Genomic DNA, 21616 nt, shown 5'->3' on the forward strand with positions numbered 1-21616 from the left:
CATTTATTTCAAGATGCAGAAAATGAAACTGTACTGATGTACACTTATAAAGTGAAAAATAAACCTCTGCAATCTGATAGAAAAATATATTTTTGTAAAGTGTAAACATTGCTAAATAGAACTGAACAGTGCCAACAATGGGAATGCAGGAGTGCCAAAGTACCAATTTATTTTACAAAGCAATAATAAAATATTTCAGTGTCAAAACTACCCTAGTACTAACTTGCAAACATTAGAGAACAGCAGTACAGAATGTGGATGACTTTCTGTGAATTGTACAACTTTAGTTTGATTCAGTGTGAAAACGTCCAGATCCTATGTCAATTCACTTTCGCTTACCAGAAGTCTTAAAGGCTTTGATAGAATCTTCTATTGCTGGATCCTCCTGAATTGCAGTGGCACAATGTGTGGCGAGTTTAACCTGACTGCTGCTGTTTGTAAGGAGTTCCTCATACTTGCCAGGCGCAGTGATGTACAGCTCTGCGATTGGGGCATTCACCACCACTGCTCCTTGAACATGCTCCTCTACTGCAGTGCAATATTTTTTTTTTTGAATTGAGCTGTAAAGAAACAGACTTTAATAATGCTTCAAAGGGGAAATTCCAAATTAGTGCAAAGAGAACACACGTAATCAACAAGTAGACCGGACAAAGAGCTTGGAGCAAACAGGAACTAATATACATAGGATAATTAATAAACACAGATGAGTAGAATAATGAATTAACTGAACAAGGAAAGGAAACATGACCAAATAAGGACACTAGGAATTAAGACAAAGAAAAAACAACACTGACATAGTGTTAATATTTGCTTTTATTATTCTCACACACCCTTTGATGCACAAACCTTTGACTAATACATTGTTTGAATTTACAGTATTACACAAACTTCAATATAGAAAGATAGCACACTACCTCAGTTACACCCAGACAATCAGACCAGACCAATTTAACTAGGTTAACTAATAATGACATAACAAGGACAGGAACAGGAAAAAACATATATGGGCATGTGAGGGAGGGCAAAAAGAAAAAAAGAAACAAATCCAATGGGGGTGTGACATGGGGGTAATATAATTTTTATTGCACTTCATGTTGTAAATTACAATGAATGGAACATATATTCTTTACATATTTTTTTTAACATCATTATGGTATAAGATAATCCTATTGAAATCGTGATAAATGAGTCAAAGGTAATCTAAAAGTAATCTGTTTATATTACATAAAATGTGTAATGTAACGGATTAGGGAGTTAGGATAGGATAGGATAAACTTTATTTGTCCCTGAGAGGAAATTTGTTTTGGGCAAAGTGCTACAGCATTGCTCTAAGCAGACAATAATAATAAATCAGACAAATGAAACAATTAAAAACATACATTGATTACAAAACAAGACAGTGGATGGATATACAATTTAAAATATGTAAAGCACAAAACACAGTAAAGTGCTAATATGCTACAGGTGCATTGTTCTTGGTAAAGTTCAATAGTTTTATCTAGGCAGGAACAAACGAAAGCTTCAGTCTATTACTTTTACACATTGGTATTCTCAGTCTCTTTTTTTCCCAATGGTAACGGCTGAAATTCACTGAAAAGAGGATGTTTGGAATCAGCACTGATATTTATATGAACAGGCAGTGATGAGAAGAGCAATAGAGTCTGTATGAGCTCATATTGTTTTATTCCTATTATTGTCATGGCTGTTTTCTGGATATGAGTCAATTTATTTTTCAGTTGAACAGATTTTTCCAAACCAGACTGTGATTCCATTTCTTGTGTCTTTTTTACATTTAAGACAGTTCTTATCCCACCACTGAATGAAAGTATTTATTTCACTGTGGTAGGATGATAGGTAGGAGTTAGGCATAGGGATGCTCACATCCATTTGGAATTGAATGAGAAACACTTTATACACTCACTTTTCATTGGTTGATTTGTTCTTTATAAAAAAAAAAAAAAAAAATTAATGCAATACATATTTTTTTTGCAGCTACATGATTTGTGGATTTTAAGGCTGATTTTCTAGCCAGTTTAATAGTTGGCATAGTTTGTGTTTACATTACCAAACTATTTCACTAAAACCAATTCAGGCCCAGTGAAGGGCCACTTATTGGCTATTAATTGGCTGAGACTTGGGCCAGTTATGACCCATGTGTGGCTCTTGTCTTTTATCCAGACCTGGGCAACTTCAAGGCCATCATTCTTTGCGGTATGTGGGCTGACGGAAAAGGGGTTGTGTGGACCAGTGTTGGGCCAGAAGAAATATGCTATGTGGAGAGTCTCTCTGTTACGCCCCCTATTGGTTCAAGGTATGAAAAGGAGCAAACCAACAGCAATTGCTGCAAACCAACACAGGAACAACGACGTGGTTTGCTTTATGTACAATTGTGGGTAAATAAAAAAACAACCAACCACCAGTAGAAAAAAAAAAAAAAAATATATATATATATATATATATATATATAGTTGTATACAATGTATATAAAAATAAAAGAAAGAGAAACAAACCACAGGAGGGAAGGAACACAAGCAGTGCTAAACCAAAAAAAATAACAAAACCAAACACATGCTAACTGAACCCAACCTTTGGCGTAACACACGGCAGCTCGGCAAACACGAAGTGATGCCAAACAGGATGTCACATGACAAAATGCCACCAACAAAAGGACTCAAAGTCCCCAAGCCTCTCCCCCGCATAAGTCACAGCTCTCAGTCTATGATTGGTTCCAATGCAGAAACTCAACCAGCTAATCCCAACTCCTACATGTGGAGGAAACGCAGAGAACGAATAACAAAAAAGTGGGATGGAACAACAGAAGCAAAACCCTTGGCATGTAACACCCCACCACTTACAATCAAACATACATTTCAATGTTTGTACACAAAACAGTGTCCATTCACTTAGCTATGCTCTAGAAAGAGCGTCAGCAACAACATTATTCATTTCTTTCTTGTGTCGGATTTCAATGTTTTCAATTTGAACCACTAGAGCCCATCACATCAGCCTTTGATTTTGATTGTACATTCGACACAAGAAAGTGAGAGGGTTGTGGTCAGTATACACAACCACTGGGTATGAGGTACGCCCAACATACACCTCAAAGTAATGCTAACAAAAAAGCCAAAGCTTTCTTCTCAATTGTTGTCTAGTTACACTGATGTTTATTGAACTTCCTTGAAAAGAAGCAAATCGAATGATCAATGCCTTGGTCATGCTCCTTTAACAATACTGCACCTGCTCCAATCACGCTGGAAAAAAACAATTATAGGAGCAGTCAACACTGGAGAACTATAAAGGGCCAATTCATACTCTTCAGCATCCCACAGTGTGTAATTACATGGCCCAGCTTATGGCAGTAAAACATTCATGTTTCTCTCTGGGCTGTTCTATTTATTCTGGGCGAAACAGTAAGCAGTGAAGCACCAGCAGAACTGTTTTTGTCACCACCACGCATGGAACTAAAAACACTTTTATGTGTTAACACAAACTCATCTGCTAACACAGCAGCAGTGGAAAACCTTCTGTTCATTTAAAAACAAAACAATCCATTCAGGCACGCACTTTTAAAATCTTCGAAGAGCACTAATTCGCACAAGGGAGAAAAGTTACCAACCTGACTTGAAGTACACCATTTATCAAACAGCACTCCCTTTTCATGTGCAAATTACCACTCATCGTGTGGTTCCTAATTTTTTGCTGGTACACCTCAGGTACTAATTTATACACAGGCAAAATAGCTGCTTTCACAGTCTAATACTGCAAGCTATCTTCCAAAGCCATTGTAGAAAAAACGTCCACAGCTTTCCCTACTAGCCTACATTGCAAGAGCAATGACCAAACTTTCTTTGGCCAGTTTAATGACACAACAATTCTCTCAAACACACTAAAATATCTGTCCACTTCCATCTTTCTATACAGTGGCACTAATTAAATGTTTTTACTCGCATCAAAAGCGGAGGTAGGCAGACATGCTCCTTTGCATCTTTGCTCGCTGAGTCAGAGGCAGACAAGCCCGCGGCGCTAGATGAGAGCCTCCCCTTCTTAGCTTGATTGCTTCTCTACCAGATACCGGCAAACCTAAAACTTTGTTCCACAAGCCCATTTAAAACAAAAGTTTTAATTTTGCGTTTTAAAGACTGCCGATTAACAGAGATTTGGAAGTGATCTGCTATTTCTACAAGACCGTCTTTACAACATTTCTCAGTAAGGTCCAATGATGGATTTTCAATAAACTTAAGCACAATCAAAGACGTCAGGTAACTTAACAAACATACTCAAAACTACACAGAATATTAATTTACTCTCATCTGTGTCAGCTCACAACAACTCCTCCCAGGGCAATGAGCTATAACCGGTACTTCCTCAATGCGGAATGTAAGCAAGAGCTCGGATGAGGCCCCAAATTATGTTATGCCCCCTAGTAGTTCAGGGTATGAAAATGAGCAAACATCATAAAATTGGGACCAACGACTGAAGTTGGTTTTCATTGGTAAATGAAAGCAACCAACCACCAGAAGAAAATGTAGATATACACAGTTATATACAACCTATATAAAATAAAAGAAAGAGAAACAATAGAATAGAATTTCCTTACAGATTACAAAAAAAACTATGAACAAAAGATCAGTCAGTTTTGCCATAATCAGAATGATGAAGAAAAAAAAAAGTTTATCTTAATTTAGACACACAGCCATGAAGAATCAGTGTGAGAATCACAACGACGGTGACCATCAAAAAGCGTGTTGTAGCAAATCAGAACTCATCCATGACTCCCATCATGCATTGCGGCATGAATAAATTATGAGAGTTCAGAGTTGATCTGTTTATCTGAATATGCCGTTTGTCACCATTGTTGAGATTCATGGGCTGGTTCTTGATGTCTATGTGTGCCTAGGTGAAATACTTTTTTTTTAAACAGGTTGTAAAAAAAACCTTTTCAAAATGTATAGGAAGTGCTGGATTGTCAAGGCTATTACAATAAGCAAAAAAAAAAAAAAAAAAAAAAAAAAAAACCTAACTTAGAGATTAGACTCTAGGTGATTTACATCAAACAATGAATATGTTAAAACATAATCACCTGGTGACTTGAGCTTTTGGCTTGTCTGGCTGTTTTAACTCAAATACAGCAGCCAAACAAAATCTAGTATTAAAGATTTAAGGGTCAAGAGCCCAACTAATGCAAACACTGACCACTATAATGGTTGCTTAAAAATTTTGGTTTTCTCCTTTGGTGATTCTGCTTATTAACATCAGGTGTCTTCAATAATGATCAATCATCACTTTGTTAATCACCTAATTATCTCATTACCTTCAACACTGCTTCAGTGTTTATATGTGTCCACACAGTGTTAAATTAACACTGGGGATTTTGCTGTGTACATGGGGTAGCACCTCTCTTCTTATGTGTCTAACAGTACTGAATCTGTGTGAATGGGATATGTATATTATGTGACATTCTCTCCTTTTCCTTCCCTCTGGGTTGTTAAACCGTAGCTTAATTAGGATATAACTGAGTAATAATCAAAAGACAAATAAGCGAGCCACAAACAACAAAGTATTAGGGCCACATGCAAGAGAGTTAAAACCTGCCAACAAAAGGACTCAAAGTCTCCAAGCCTCTCCTCTTTCTGTCCCAGAAGCAGCTTAATCACAGCTCACAGTCCATGATTGGTTCCAATGCAGAAACTCAACCAGCCGAACGCAACTTCTACATTTGGAAGAAAAGCAGAGAATGAATAACAACAGAAAGTGGAAGGGAACAACAGTAGCTCAACCCTTGGCATGTAACACTCTCTATCTATTAATATCACACAGACACACTGACGAACCAGGATAAACCCCAAATCCAGCATAGAGGGGTTGAGTGAATGTGGTGTTGAAAGTGTGTAAGTGTGTGAGTGTGAGTGTGTGTGTGTCAGAGACGCTGTAGAAGGACAGAGTGCCGGCAGACACGTCCAAATACACTCCTACTCTATTAGACAGTGGACTGACAGCAGATTTATCAGTTCTGTTATCATTGTGCCAGACAATCAATCTGTTTTCAGAGCATTTCAGACTCCAGGATATGTCACTGGGTCCAAAGAAACAGTCTGTCCATTCTTTCCTGTTGATTCCTTTATATGACACTGATATATAAGCATTATTTCCGCTCCATTCAGCCTCCCAGTAACAGCGTCCAGTCAGACTCCCAACACACAGAACCTCAGGAACCTCATCCAATCTCTCTGGATGATCAGGATACAGCTTATCATCCAGGACACGTGTGATCTTCCTGTTCTCATCAGACAGAATGATTTCAGTGTTTGCTGTGTCTGGATCCAGTGTGAGATCACAGGCATCTGAACACAAGAGAGAAACATCAAGAACAACATAACAATGAAGGTGTTTGTGTGTGTGTTTACAGCTTTGACTATATTTGCAAAGTCCAAAATGTCTTGACTATTCGCAAATGTGCTCACTAGGTTTGGGAATTGAAAAATCAATTCCAGTTCCAGAATCAGATACTCAAGGTCAGGAATTGGATACTTCTTGTAAAATTAAAATTTCAGTTTTGCCCAGAGCTTGAAGTGGGCCGGTACGCACTGGTACTCAGTACCAGCATTTCTGTATTTTAGCCTTCTGCGTACTGGTGCGTTTTCATGCACTTCTGACATGGTGCCTGTTCTCAGAGTCAAAGCATCAGGTTCTGGGTGATTAGAAATAACACTATATAAATCACTACCGGGGGGTCGCCTCTCATCTCAGCAAATCACAAAATGAATGCAAGATCTCATGAAAGCAATCATGAAAGAAGTGTTTTACAATGAATGCTGGCTGAAGGTGTTTTAGGTAATGTGGTGGTCAGAGGTTTAGTGATTCTGCCCTGTTGTAGATTTTGAAGCATGGATGCTGGTCATGAGCTGGTTTAAGTTGGTACTTAGCTGGTCATGTAAGGACAATAACTTTAAATGATCCCAGCCAAGGAAGAAGGGTCTTATCTAGTGAAATGACAAGACTACATTCTAAAAAATATACAATTTATATACTTTTTAACCTGAAATGCTGGTCTTGTCTAGCTCTGCGATGCACATGCATACTCTGTGCACTTTGGTTCTAGACAGTTAGGGTATGTTGAAAAACTCCCATCTCATTTTCTCCTCCAACTTCAAAATCATCCTGCGTTGAGGCAGAAGTACTTACCCAGTTGTGAATGTGCAAAGAAGATGATTGGAAAAGAAAATGAGATGGGAGTTTTTTTTTTTTTTTTTCGAAAACTTAGTTTCGATTTACAAAACAGCTTGGTCTCATTATTTAAATTAAGCCGCTAAAGGGAGCATCCATTCAGCTTGTTTAGGCTGTTGAGAAAGACGGCAGCTTTCCGTGAGTGGGTGTGGTTTCAACGCTGACAATGGACACGCCCCCAGCGTTTGAGAGCAGAGAATACTACTTGTTTTTTCAAGATTTTACTGTATTTTATTAACTTGCCAGGGGTTTTTATTTTTCAAATTTGGCTGGGTGGTTAATAACACATTTTTCTGTGGTTTGAAAAACTCAGAACACACATTTAATATTGCTTTAAAAAGCTCATAAACTGGGCAAATCATGTTTCTCTTTAAATCTAATGTTTTGCACAGGTTTCTGTGATGTTTGGAGAGCATAGAAGATATCATTAACCTTTCAAAACAATGAAAGTCTGTAAGATGATCTCAGTAATACAGTCAAACAACAATCTCTGTGTGCGTGTGTTTGTAGACCTACATTTTCGCAGTCCTGCTGTAATCCTGATCTCTCCTCCATGATCCACACTATAAACACACAAACACACATTAATGTAGATCTGCATCATTCTCACACACACACAAACACACACACTAACCCAAGTTCAGTATGTCAGTATTATTGTTTAACATACTTTAATTTCTGCAGTTTATAATTTGGATCCTGCAGTTTGTGTTTGAGCATCTGGACTCCTGATTGTCCTGGGTGATTGTAGCTCAGATCCAGCTCTTTCAGGTGTGAGGGGTTTGAACTCAGAGCTGAAGACAAATAACCACAGCCTTCCTCTGTCACCATACAGCCAGACAACCTACAGACACACATCAACAGACAGATCATCTACAGACACAGTCAGATCATCTACAGCCACAGTCAGATCATCTACAAACAGAGATATAATCTACAGACATAGTCACAACATCTACAGACACACAGATCATCTACAGACACAGTCAGATCTACAGACACACAGACAGATCATCTACAGACACATCAAAAGACATCAACATCATAACCAGCTGACAGTAAATAATATCTTGTTCCTAATACCTCAGTATCTGCAGCTGACAGTTTGGGCTCCTCAGTCCATCAGAAATAAACTTTACACCAGAGTCCTGCAAGTCATTGTTACTTAGATCCAGCTCTCTCAGGACAGAGTTTGAGGATTGAAGAGCTGAAGACACAATTTCATAATGCTGATCTGACAGATTACAGCCAGAAAATCTGGAAGAGATTAAATCAAATGTAAAAGATACCAAAACAGTAAAGACATGTACATAGGGTTGCTAGTTATTTGTCCTCAGGGAACGGAGGATGACATGATCTGAACATTAAATCACAATACGATGAGCTCCTGAGATTCAGATAATTGGATCATTTTATTCAGATTGATTCATGTCTGAGATTAGATTACCTTCTGACTGTTTCTTCATCTTATGAATGTTTAAAATTTAACACTGTAAATTTAACAATGTTTTCTGAGACTATAAATATTTATAGTTTTGAGAGATTCTCCAGACAGCTGTGCCCCTCTTGGGTTTACCGTAACACACTAGCAACTGGTCCGACCTACGGCACAGGGTAGCTCAGAGGATTCTTGTTTCTTTGTGGAGAAACAAGCTGTAAGAACTCCAAGACTCGACTGATTGGGCAGTTAACTGGGTCTAACTGGCGGTCATTACACCAAGAAGTAAAGAGCCTCCACCTCAAGGCGTACACTTTCCTCGTAGAGGGAGCTCTGGACTGGAGAATGGTCTCGACAACCTCAGCTGAGAGACTGGAAGCTATGAGTTGTGCCCCCTCAGGGGCCACACCCACAGCTCCAGTTGAGAGAAGATCCCTCCTGATGGGAATCTCCCCTGGAGAGCCGTTGAGAAGGGAAATAAGGTCAGAGAACCACACTCGGCCCGGCCAGTATGGGGCTACAGGGAGTAGACTGACTGTCCCGGCGAACTCTCTCCAGAACTCCTGGGAGCAGAGCGATCAGGGGAAAGGCATACAGACGAAGCCTTGGCCACATCTGTACCATGGCATCCAGCCCCAAGGGAGCTGGATGAGTCAGAGAGTACCAGAGAGGACATTGCAATGTCTCCTGAGTCGCAAAGAGGTCCACCTGAGCATGGCCAAACACTCTCCAAATCTGCTTCACCACTGGATGAAGCATCCATTCCCCGGGCTTCAGCCCCTGCCTTGACAGGATGTCTGCTCCCAAATTGAGATGCCCAGGAATGTGAATTGCTTTCAGTGAAAGGAGTTTGTCCTGGGACCACACAAGGATCTGATGCGCCAGCTTGTTCAATGGGCGCGAACGCAGACCTCCCTGGTGGTTGATATAAGAGACCACCGCTGTTTTGTCGGTGCACACCAACACATGGCAATCTCTCAAGTCCGGGAGGAAGTATCCCAGTGCATGGATATGCACCCAGCATCTCTAGACAATTGACATGCCATGCGAGATGGCGACCACTCCACAAATGAAGTTCCTGAGGTTCGCTTTTAAGGGCAAAGTGCACCAATAGTGGCTAAGCGGCCACTATTGGTGCACTTTGCCCTTAAAAGCGAACCTCAGGAACTTCATTTGTTGAGAAAGGATGGAGACGAGGAAATATACATCTTTCAGATCTATCGTGACAAACCAGTCCTTTATTAAAATACCTGTTTAAGTGTCAGCATCCTGAACTTCAGCCTGACTGAGCGGTTTAGCTGATGCAGATTTAAAATACGAAAGCCCCCATCCTTCTTTGGAACAATGAAGTACCAGCTATAGAACCCGGCTTCCCTCTCGTTAGGAGGGACCACCTCGATGGCCTCCTTCCTCAGGAGGGTATTCACTTCTTGCTCCATGATCAGAGCCTGCTCGGGGAACACTAGGGTGGGAAACTACAGTACACTGGACATATGCAGACCTGTTTGGCAGTAGTTTCCACACTGCTAAATAGTCTACTAAGGGAACCAGCCTCTCGAGGCTGAATTGACGAACTGGCAGGAGAAATTCAAACTAACTGCTCTAGGGACCCCCGTAAGGGTGGCGAGCCCCTTGGCTCCACTACGCAAGCGGGCAGAAGGATCCGAGGTTTTGACACGCAGGAGACCGCTGCACCCTGTAACCCTGGCATGGGTAGCAGACTGGCCTCCTGAAGGGCACCAGGGAGAGACGGACACCCTGGTATGCGGTGCTACCCGCTCATAGGGAGTCCCCTCAGCAGTCCTGAGTGATTGTCAGGACCGCTTAGCCGAGGACTACCTCGACTGAAACACAACCCTCAGGTCGGGCCTTGATTTAGAAGTCCCCGGCTTCGAGCGCCGCTGATCTCGGTCCCGTTGTGGGGGGGCCCCGAGTAGCGACGCTCAGTCTCTGTGCCTCACGATGCGAGGAGCTGGTACACGGATAGGGCTGCTCATGCTATGACGCGGCGAGGGAGGTACCGCTGAAATGCCGCTGCTTGTTTGCGGGCAAGCGGGGCGTCCAGAAGGAAGACCCTAGCAGATCTAACTGTGAACCCCACGAGTGCAGCTGCCGCTGATTATTGATGTCTAAATCTTTTTGCTCATTGCCACAGTATTTTTGCATTTGATACAGGGCATTTACATCAGTAATAAAAGATTATTAATAATATTCAGCATTGTTTCTCAACTTTATTGCAGCTTGACACCCATCACAAAAAGTAATCTACTCCAACTTAATTTTAAAACAACTCTAATTAAACCATAAGTTTTTACATTGAAACATTACTGTAACACTAAAAGAGGATTAACTTAATGAAAGGCAAGAGTCAAGAGCTCAACAATGATGGTTTGTTGATTTTTCAACATAAATAATAGGTGCAAAAGTGATATTAATTCAATGTCATTAACATTTTTGGTTGCTTGCTATTGGGGCATAGTCTGTATGTGGTTGACTGAAGGCTGAGATTGGTTAACACTATTAAAACATGTTCTTGCCCTGTTCAGGGCTGGTTATAAGTTACTATTAGGCTGATGTGTGGCTCATGTCTGTAGTCCAGATCTGGGCCACACATGAGCCATAACTGGCCCAAATTTCAGGATTCATGCTGATACTTAAGATGTCTTCATGTAGTTATCTGATTTCATTCAGTCCTATATGTGGTGTTAGTTTCATATTATTTATTATAGCAATACAATGGTTCTACAGACTGAGTTTCAGCAGATTTTTTTTATCAGATCATTTTAAGGGTTTATCACAGAAACATCAAGAATCAGTGTATGAATCTCAGTCTAAAGAACCATTGAATTGCAATAATAAATAATATACAACTAACACCACAAATTAGACTGAATGAAATCAGATAACTATATGATGACATCTGAAGCATCAGCATGAATATTTTCTCTTGCTGTTTTTGCTATAACAAACACAGTTGCAAGAGAAAAAGAGTAATAATGCCCATCTACAGCAAACACTTCTCACCATAATGGTGACATCCAACCAACCTATTACCTTCAAACAGACAGCAACATCTACACCTCTGTTAATCTCAATAATACCTTATGTAAATGTATGAGAGAAATAAAGTAAATCTGGTTTATAATAAGTGAAGCTGATAATGCTGTTTTTGGAGTTATTTAATTAAGCTGGAGCTTCATCAGACAAAGGTTGGGTTTTTAATTTCAACCAAAAGGTGACATCTGTGCAATATTAGAGTCCACATCCAACGTTCTAATTTATTAGAATGTTAGATGATAATGTTAAACAATAAACAATGTTGTCAATAAACAATTGTAGAATTGCTTTTAGAGAATGTTATCCTACCTTTTAGGAAAATATTCTGGGAACTAAATAAAACTTCCTGCTGGACACAGCATAATATTCTCGGAACATTCTTATAACAAAAAAATGCGAGCTGAGCTGTCAGCCCCTTACACCAGCATAGAAAGTGAAAACTTATTTTCTACTGCTGCAAATGTTATGGATGAAAAAAAAAAACAGAACTGGATGTGAGAAGGCAGAGATGCTTCTGTTTATCAAGAAGAATCTCCCATTAATGCTCTCACATAACAAATAGAAAAGACAATAGACATTAAATAGAGACATTAAGTAGTGCAAATTGGAAATCATTTTAAGTTTATTATTATTATTAATTTTATGTTAAACTATATAATTTTAGAGAAATTTTAACTATGCCCTATGCACAAACTCCCCCAAATCCCATGCCAGATGCCCTATGAACTTTTGAGGATGCATTTTATTTTTTGTTGAAGATGCACTTTTGTTTTTCATTGTTTTTCAAGGTTGTCAAATGTCAATGCATTTTATTCATTACGCATTTGAAAAAACATGTGACTTAAAGTCTATATACCTTCCTCATCCCATATTAATTTAACGTTAAACTATATAATTTCAGTGAAATCTCAATTTGGAAGGATTTGTGAGCTCTGTTCTGATTGGCTATTTCACAGAGCGGCACAAGCATATATATATTTATATATATAGATATATATATACACTACTGTTCAAAAGTTTGGGGTCAGTAAGACTTGTAATAGTCTTTAAAGAAGTCTCTTATGTTCATCAAGGCTGCATTTATTTCATTAAAAATCTAAAAAAAAAACAGTAATATTGCAAAATGTTTTTACAATATAAAATAATGTTTTTTATTTTAACATACTTTAAAATAGAATTTATTCCTGTGAAGAAAAGCTGAATTTTTATCAGCTGTTACTCCAGTCTCACATGATACTCCAAGTGTCACATGATCCTTCAGAAATCATTCTAATATGCGGATTTATTATTAGAATGATCATTGTTGGATAATATCAACAGTTGTGCTGCCAAATATTTTTTGGAACCTGTAATTTTTTTTTTTCAGGATTCTTTCATGAATAACAAGTTTAAAAAGTACAGTGTTTATTCAAAATATAAATATTTTATAACAATGTAAATTATTTATTATTAACTTTTAATAAACTTTTAATTATTAACTTAATATATCCTTGGTGAATAAAAACCTTAATACATCCTTGGTGTATTAATTTCTTAAAAAAAAAAAAAAAGAAACAATAAAAATGTACTGACCCCAAACTTTTGAACGGTAGTGTATATATATATATACTGTATATATATATATGTATATATATATATATATATATATATATTAATCACAGAGCTCAAGCCGCTATTAACATGCACTGTAAAAAAAAATCATTGCTAATATTGAAAAATTCAAGGCAACACATTGCATTCAGATTTGTATGTTTTCCCAACGATTAGCAATGTAAATATCCCAATTACAATAACGTTGTTGTCTTTACTAATATTATTTAGTTCTGATAAGGGACAGCACTTTAGCCATGTGATTACCCCAACTACAATAATGTTGTTGTCCTTACTAATATTATTTAGTTCTGTTGATGAACAGCACTTTAAATTCCTCGTTCTACCAATGAATATATGTTTGCTCAGTCAATAGCCTCGCTTACAGCACTAGAAAATGTTTATCAAGAATATATTGATTCTCTTTCCTCTATACTGGAAACTCACTTATTTTCCTTTGGCCTACATCATTTTTAAATTCAGAGGTGGATAGTCCAGGGGTCAGAAAGTAAAAGTCCTGCCATATATTTGTTCCACCCATGAACTGATGAAATGATTTCACCAGAGGTGGAACCAAGTCCTTCAGTTCAAGTCACAAGCAAGTCTCAAGTCAAATATCAAGTCCTCGAAGAGTTAAAGGTAATGAGATAATTAAGTGACTAATTAAATGATGATTGTGCATTAGTGATGAACACCTGCTGTTATTGAGAATTACAGAGGATCAGATGTTGATGTTTTATTGGTTAAGATGATGCCACCATCATGGAGATCAGTGTTTGCTTTAGTTGGGCTCCTGACCCTTTTTTATAGTTCAAAGTAATTTGCTTCTAAGCAATTGCACTATTGTTTCACAGCAAGTGTTTGCACTTTGCTGAATCGGAAGCTTTTGGTAGTAGATTAGTTTTCATGTTTTGCTTTTAAGTCATATGACTGATCGTAATGTAAGGTTGTGTAGGTTTTGAATAATCAGTTTTGTGATGCTCAGCAAGTAGTTAAAAATTAATATAAATTCTGCTGTATGTAAGGCACAAAATATTTTAGCTCTTGTTATATTTAGACACACACAGACATCAAGAACCAGCATATGAATCTCAACAATGGTGACAATCAACAAAATCTGTAATGCTGCAATGCATGCTGGGTAACACCATGGTAAAAATGGCCATCATGCACTGCAGTACGCAGAATTATTGTCACCACTGTTGAGGATCATATGAGAAGTGTTCATGTCTAAAAGCTTGAGCTGCCGTAAGTTTTCACCCCAATATTTCAGCATTATAGTGGCATTTGTTAAATATCACTTTTCTTCACTTCTCTGAAAGTTCATACTGGTCTATAAACTAAAAAGTAACCGTTACATGTAAAAAAAAAAACATGTTACGTAATTTGTTATCACAAGCTTTTGATTCAGCAATCTGTAAACACTTGCTGTGAAACATCGCAATTGTTTAAAAGCGAATTACTTTGAATTGTAAAAAGGTTCAGGAGCCCAACTAAAGCAAACACTGATCTCCATGATGGTAGCATCATCTTAACCAATAAAACATCAACATCTGATCCTCTGTAATTCTCAGTAACAGCAGGTGTTCATCACTAATGCACAATCATCATTTAATTAGTCACTTAATTATCTCATTACCTTTAACTCTTCAAGGACTTGGTATTTGACTTGAGACTTGCTTGTGACTTGAACTGAAGGACTTGGTTCCACCTCTGGTGAAATCATTTCATCAGTTCATGGGTGGAACAAATATATGGCAGGACTTTTACTTTCTGACCCCTGGACTATCCACCTCTGAATTTAAAAATGATGTAGGCCAAAGGAAAATAAGTGAGTTTCCAGTATAGAGGAAAGAGAATCAATATATTCTTGATAAACATTTTCTAGTGCTGTAAGCGAGGCTATTGACTGAGCAAACATATATTCATTGGTAGAACGAGGAATTTAAAGTGCTGTTCATCAACAGAACTAAATAATATTAGTAAGGACATCAACATTATTGTAGTTGGGGTAATCACATGTCTAAAGCGCTGTCCCTTATCAGAACTAAATAATATTAGTAAAGACAACAACGTTATTGTAATTGGGATATTTACATTGCTAATCGTTGGGAAAACATACAAATCTGAATGCAATGTGTTGCCTTGAATTTTTCAATATTAGCAATGATTTTTTTTTTACTGTGTGCAGGTCATTTAAACTGCCGTTTTGAATGCACGATCATTTTATTTTCACTTTTGTGATCGCAAATGTTCACTGCACTTAACATCCCCTGCACAACCTGGAACATTACATTTATTCCCGTGATCTGCCATTTTCGCTATTGTCCTCGCTTTGTTTTTTTTTTTTTTTTTCACAATAGCCTAGCTGCAGAACGTCTGATGATTGGGCTATGCAAATGTTGGGGCGTAACTATTAATGATCCCGAGACTATTGCGTAATAGTCGCTGTTATGTTAGGACTAGCCTTTTTTTCAGTGGTCTTTTGCAAACACCAGATTTATATAAGAAGGAGGAAACGATGGTGTTTGAGACTCATGGTATGTCATGTCCATGTACTGAACTGGTATTATTCAACTATGCCAAGGTAAATACAGTTTTCCATTCTATGGCACCTTTAAAATTCTGAGCTGTTATTTAGGAGAAAATCTCTCATTTAGGAACCTTTATTTTAATAGTGTCAGATTCATTATTAAATACGATACTAAAGAGTAAACACTCACAGAGCTTTTGTGCAGTTTCTCACAGCTGGTATCAGTCTTCTTCTCCCCTCATCTGATGTGTTGTATTTCATGAGGTTCAGCTCATCCAGCACCTCCTCTGACATCTGAATCATGTAGGCGATTGTTGAGCAGTGAGCAGGAGAGAGTTTCTTCTCTGAGTGCATGTCTGATCTCACAAAATCCTGAATCTCTCTGGACAGAGTCTGATCTTTCACTTCCAGCAGACAGAGGAACAGATTGATGGACTGACCAACTGAGAGAAAACCTGTTATATGACGTTCATATTTGATCTTCTCTTTAATGTACCATGTGGTTTCTCTGATGCTCTCTGAGCTGTTCTCTGTGTGTGTCAGTAGATCCTGTAAGAGTCTCTGATTGGACTCCAGTGAGACGCCCAGCAGGAACCGCAGGAACAGATCCAGCTTCCCATTCTCACTCTGAAGGGCTTTATTTACTGCTGATCTTAGTAGGTCATACAGAGAGTCATCAAAACCATAAGCCCTGATTTTATGTAAGGATTCCTTGCTCTTCTTTAAATAGCGGTAAAACTCATAGAAGGCAGCGAGAAACTCCTGAACGCTCAGATGAATGAAGCTGTAGACTTTCCTTTGATGAATTAGAGACTCCTTAAAAATCTCAGTGCAAATCCCAGAATACACTGAGGCATCAGTGACGTCTATGCCGCTCTCAACCAGGTCCTCCTCATAGAACATCACATTGCCCTTCATCAGCTGTTTGAAAGCCACTTCAGCAAGTTTCACAATCACTTCTCTTTTGGACTGCAGGAGTTTCTCTGAATCTCTCTCTTCATACTTCAGATTCCTCATGTTGATCTGAATCAGCAGGAAGTGGATGTACATTTCAGTCAGAGTTTGAGGGATTTCTGCACTCACATCTTCTTCCAGGAGCTTCTGAAGCACAGTGGATGAGATCCAGCAGAAGACGGGGATGTGGCACATGATGTGGAGGCTTCTTGCTCTTCTGATGTGTGAGATGATTCTGCTGGCTTGATGCTGGTCACTGATTCTCTTCCTGAAATATTCCTCCTTCTGAGGCTCACTGAATCCCTGAATTTCTGTCAGACGGTTGATGTATTTGGAGGGGATCTGATTGGCTGCTGCTGGTCTGGAGGTGATCCAGATGAGAGCAGAGGGAAGCAGCTCTCCTTTCAAGAGGTTTGACATCAACACACCCACTGATGAAGTCTCATTCACATCACAAACTATCTGATCACCTGAAAATGTCTTTGGGTTTGACATCAACAAACCCACTGATGAAGTCTCATTCACATCACAAACTATCTGATCACCTGAAAATGTCTTTGGGTTTGACATCAACAAACCCACTGATGAAGTCTCAATCACATCACAAACTATCTGATCACCTGAAAATGTCTTTGGGTTTGACATCAACAAACCCACTGATGAAGTCTCATTCACATCACAAACTATCTGATCATCTGAAAACATAAATGGGTTTGACATCAACACACCCACTGACGAAGTCCCAGTCTTATCACAACCTTTCTCAACATCTGAGAACATGAGTCTCATTCTGCTTTCATCCAGACCATCAAAGATGAACAAAACTTTACACTCCTCATAAATCTTTGAGTCCAGATCTTGAAGTTCAGGATGAAAGTCCAGCAGAAGTCTGTGAAGACTGTACTGATGATCTCGGATCAAGTTCAGCTCTCGAAATGGAAGCACAAACATGAAATCTACATCCTGATTGGCTTTTCCTTCGGCCCAGTCCAGAATGAACTTCTGCACAGAGACGGTTTTTCCAATTCCAGCGATGCCTTTAGTAAGAACAGTCTTGATTTTCTTCTTATATCCTGGTTCATCTGAGGCTTTAAAGATGTCATTGTAGTCGATTGGAGTGTCTTGTGAATGTTTTGTTCTGACAGTTTTTTCCATCTGTAAAACCTCATGTTCTTCATTCACTCCTTCACTCTCTCCCTCAATGATGTAGAGCTGTGTGTAGATCCTATTCAGGAGGGTTTCATTCTCCTGGAGTTTTATTCCCTCAAATAATCTCTCATACTTGTTCTTCATGCTGGTTTTGTGCTGGTCTTTTACTTTTTGTAGTTTATCATTTACTGGTTGATCATGTTTATTCAAGGACGCTGTAACACTTGTGTTGTTGAGACAGAAGACAGAGTTGCTTCGCTCTCGATCTGCTCTGCTGAAATATCAAAAGAAGAACAGATTCAAAATATCTAAAAATAAAGGATGTGTAGATTAAAATCTAAATCAATAGAGATGTGGTTGGAGCACAAGTGTCATCACTACACATTTATCCTCACCTGGGGTCAGAGGTCATTGGATCATTACTAAATAAAGGAGGTATATTCATGGATACGTCACTCTTCAGAGACACACAGCTGGGATCTGGTGTTGATCTCTTTCTCTTCCTACTCCTGGAGATCCTGATAAAAACAGAAATCATTCTTCCTTTAGTTCTATCTGCTGTTAGATTTATTATAAACAGGGCTGCAACAATAACTGATAAAATCAATAATAAAAATGATTAGTCGTGTCTGAACATACATCGATCGCATCACTTAATAGTAGTGAATAACACATTTCTATGGACATATGGAAAACAGCTGCTGTGGGAAAGATGCAGGACCAAGTTGTCAACGAAGCGTTTACTGCAGCTTGTCCTGTTGTACTTTGACAGACGCGTCTGTTGTTTAATGCCTTTGAGACATGTTCTCCTCAGCGCACAACTTACATAGGGTTAAATTCTTCTCTGTGAATGTTAGAAAGTATTAACATTTTGGATAACATGAGAGGAATTCTTCATTAAACTCCACAGATGTGTAGGATATCAGAGCAAATCAGACAATTTAGACAATTCGATTAGAAGTGTTGAAACACTTCTACACAGCAAAATCCCCAGTGTTAATTTAACACTCTGAGTGTGGACACATATAAACACTGAAGCAGTGTTGAAGTTAATGAGATAATTAGGTGATTAACAAAGTGATGATTGATCATTATTGAAGACACCTGATGTTAATAAGCAGAATCACCAAAGGAGAAAACCAAAATTTTTAAGCAACCATTATAGTGGTCAGTGTTTGCAAATTCCACAAAGAGACCCAGCATGACCAGACACCGTCATAAATTAGTTGTTTAATACCCTGACGCCAGCCAGCCTGAAGCTAGTCTAACCAACCAACTAACTAACTTTAAACAACTTGCAATATTAACACAAAAGGACACTTCACAAGTTCATGTTTACATATAATTAGCCGGAGTAATGTGGAGTATAGTAATATAGTAAACTGTCCGGAGAAAGGCTCCATGCTCGAAAGTGGCCCAAACCCAGAGTACTCAAATTATGAGCTAAAGACTTCCTGCCTTCCCCCCACCCAGGACAGAGACTGAGATTGCTTCCATAACCTTTTGATGTTCCAGCTCAGAGAACATACCATCACATTCCCAATTTGGCACAGAAAACTGCCTTCCCTACTAAAAAAAACAGCTAATACCAGCCTGGGCTGGTTGGCTGGTCTTAGATGGTTTAAGATGGAAGTCGCTGGTTTTAGCTGGTTTCCCAGGCTAGGCCAGACTGGAAAAGTGGCCAAAACCCCTCTAAAACCAGCCTGCTGACCAGCTATGACCAGCTAAAACCAGGCTGGTTGACGAGCTAAACCAGCTACCTCCAGCTTTAACCAGTTCAGTTTTAGCTGTTTTTTTCAGCAGGGGTGTATGTCCTTTTTAATAACCACTGAATAGCTTAAGGGTTTACATTTGTGTTTGGTATGCCTGAGCTTGAAATTGCATTCTTAAAATGTTTCTACAATTCAAGTCTTTGTATTATAGTTTTGTTCACATCCAAATTTTACTTTGCAAGAGCGGGAAATTCAGACCATGTGACTTGAACATTCAGAACTAGCAACACCCGGAGCTCAGACAATGTTTTAATTGGTCAAAACCCCATTTGGGATGTGTCTAAGTGGCCAGTTTAAATACTCAGGACACCATCAAGTATTGCTTGAGCTTCTTCTTGCCACCGCATTTTGACGCTGCTGTTTAGCGCTCTTTGAGCGTGGTCTGGCTGACACGCCAGCTGCTCCTCTAAAACCATGAGGAGATCGACACACTTCTGTCTTTTCCTTTAATATCTTTTATTTCTTTCGAATAAGAGTTTTGTGTTCTAGTTAAGTTTTGCTGCAAGCCGTGACCCAGACATCTGTGCCCACCTGAACTTCGTCCGCAAGGCCCAAGACATCACATCGAACGACCACAGAACTTCCAACCAATCAGCAACCTGGTGAAACCCACTTTCTGCAACTTTGCCACCAAAAGGAATCCCTTAACACGAAGACACACAAGAGCAACCTCCAGATTCAGAACTGGTAGATTTAATATAAAATTGAATAGCCTCATTGAGAAACTGAAAGGGTTCATTAGAGTGCGAGGATTAATTCGATGATTGATGGTTGTTCAGGTCTAAACAATTGCACATATTGCTATAAACTTGGGAATTTTTAATAGAAAAGAGAAGTATCTTGTGTTTTTTGCTTACAAGTCAATGTCTTGAACTGCTAATTTTGTTTGTTTTTCTCAAATATTTCTGCATAATAATTTCATGAGAATATTTCTTTAGAAATTAAATGTTGGTTTAGAGTTTGTAATGGTGTTTTTATGTGAGCAGTAACTTTTGAAGCAGCAGAATATAATTTCTATGTTCAAATAGGGGATTATTCGTCTCTCAAGCCATGTGCAAGTTAACATTTTGTGCGTTCATTTTATTTTTTATAATTTAAAAACATACAATGAATAAGTTTCAATGAGTCAAAAAAAATTTTATCCAATGAATCAGAAATAATGAGCAGATGAATCATTTGAAATGATGGTTAGCTGCAGCTCTAATTGTAAGTCAGTCTGTCGGTTCACTAACAGCAGAAACTCTTGGTCTGGTTTGTGGGATCAGTGTGTCTCCTGTCTGAATCTGCTGCTGTTGCTCAGTGTGTGTTTCCACTGGCTGAACATGTTGAATCAGCACTTGTCAGCTCGTGGAGTGCCTGAAAAATTATGTACTGTGATCCAGTGATTGTTCACAATGGTCATTGTTTATCAGTGCAGCTTTTCAGATTATATCTCACCTGAGGTCAGAGGTCACTGGATCATTACTGAAATTAGGAGGATTGAGCATTGATCCATCACTGTTCAGAGACACACAGCTGTGATCAGGAGATGAAGATCTCTGACTGCTTTCTCTGTTCTCCATAATGAGAAACTGACTTCACACCTGCATATGGAAACACAAGAGAACAAATGACACATACATAATATTGTGATTATTATTCCATTAATTCCAGTGAAAACAAATCTTAATGCTACACACACAATGACATCCTAGCATATTCTCTGCTTCAGACTCAGCAGTTTGTGGAGGATCCTTTTCTTATGGATCCATAAAGTGATGGTTAACTGACTGTAGTGAAGAATATCTGAAGAGTGAGCATGGACAGTATCTGAGCTCACTGATGCTCTTGTGTCTTACTGAACATATTTCTCTTCAACAGCAGGGTCAATCTGTGTCAACTTTTACATTTTGCCAATAT

General features: G+C 38.7%; 1 protein-coding gene across 3 annotated transcripts in view; it reads right to left on the minus strand.

Annotated features, from left to right (window-relative positions):
- Positions 1-813: 813 nt before the first annotated feature.
- LOC127162320 (protein NLRC3) overlaps positions 814-21616 on the minus strand; it is a 38454-nt gene continuing 17651 nt past the window's right edge. The window contains exons 1-8 of one of the 3 annotated variants that reach the window (XM_051105109.1): positions 21155-21298; positions 20950-21073; positions 18341-18463; positions 16033-18219; positions 8308-8481; positions 7895-8068; positions 7741-7787; positions 814-6341 (exon numbers count right to left, since the gene is read on the minus strand). In XM_051105109.1, the coding sequence (XP_050961066.1) occupies positions 5797-6341; positions 7741-7787; positions 7895-8068; positions 8308-8481; positions 16033-18219; positions 18341-18390 (3177 nt within the window). In that variant the 5' untranslated portion in view covers positions 18391-18463; positions 20950-21073; positions 21155-21298 and the 3' untranslated portion in view covers positions 814-5796. Of the gene's footprint in view, positions 6342-7740; positions 7788-7894; positions 8069-8307; positions 8482-16032; positions 18220-18340; positions 18464-20949; positions 21074-21154; positions 21301-21616 lie in introns of those variants that run through there. The other 2 variants (XM_051105108.1, XM_051105107.1) reach the window with 2 other exon arrangements.

Source organism: Labeo rohita, unplaced genomic scaffold (genome assembly GCF_022985175.1).
Source record: "Labeo rohita strain BAU-BD-2019 unplaced genomic scaffold, IGBB_LRoh.1.0 scaffold_89, whole genome shotgun sequence".
Classification (NCBI taxonomy): Eukaryota; Metazoa; Chordata; class Actinopteri; order Cypriniformes; family Cyprinidae; genus Labeo; species Labeo rohita.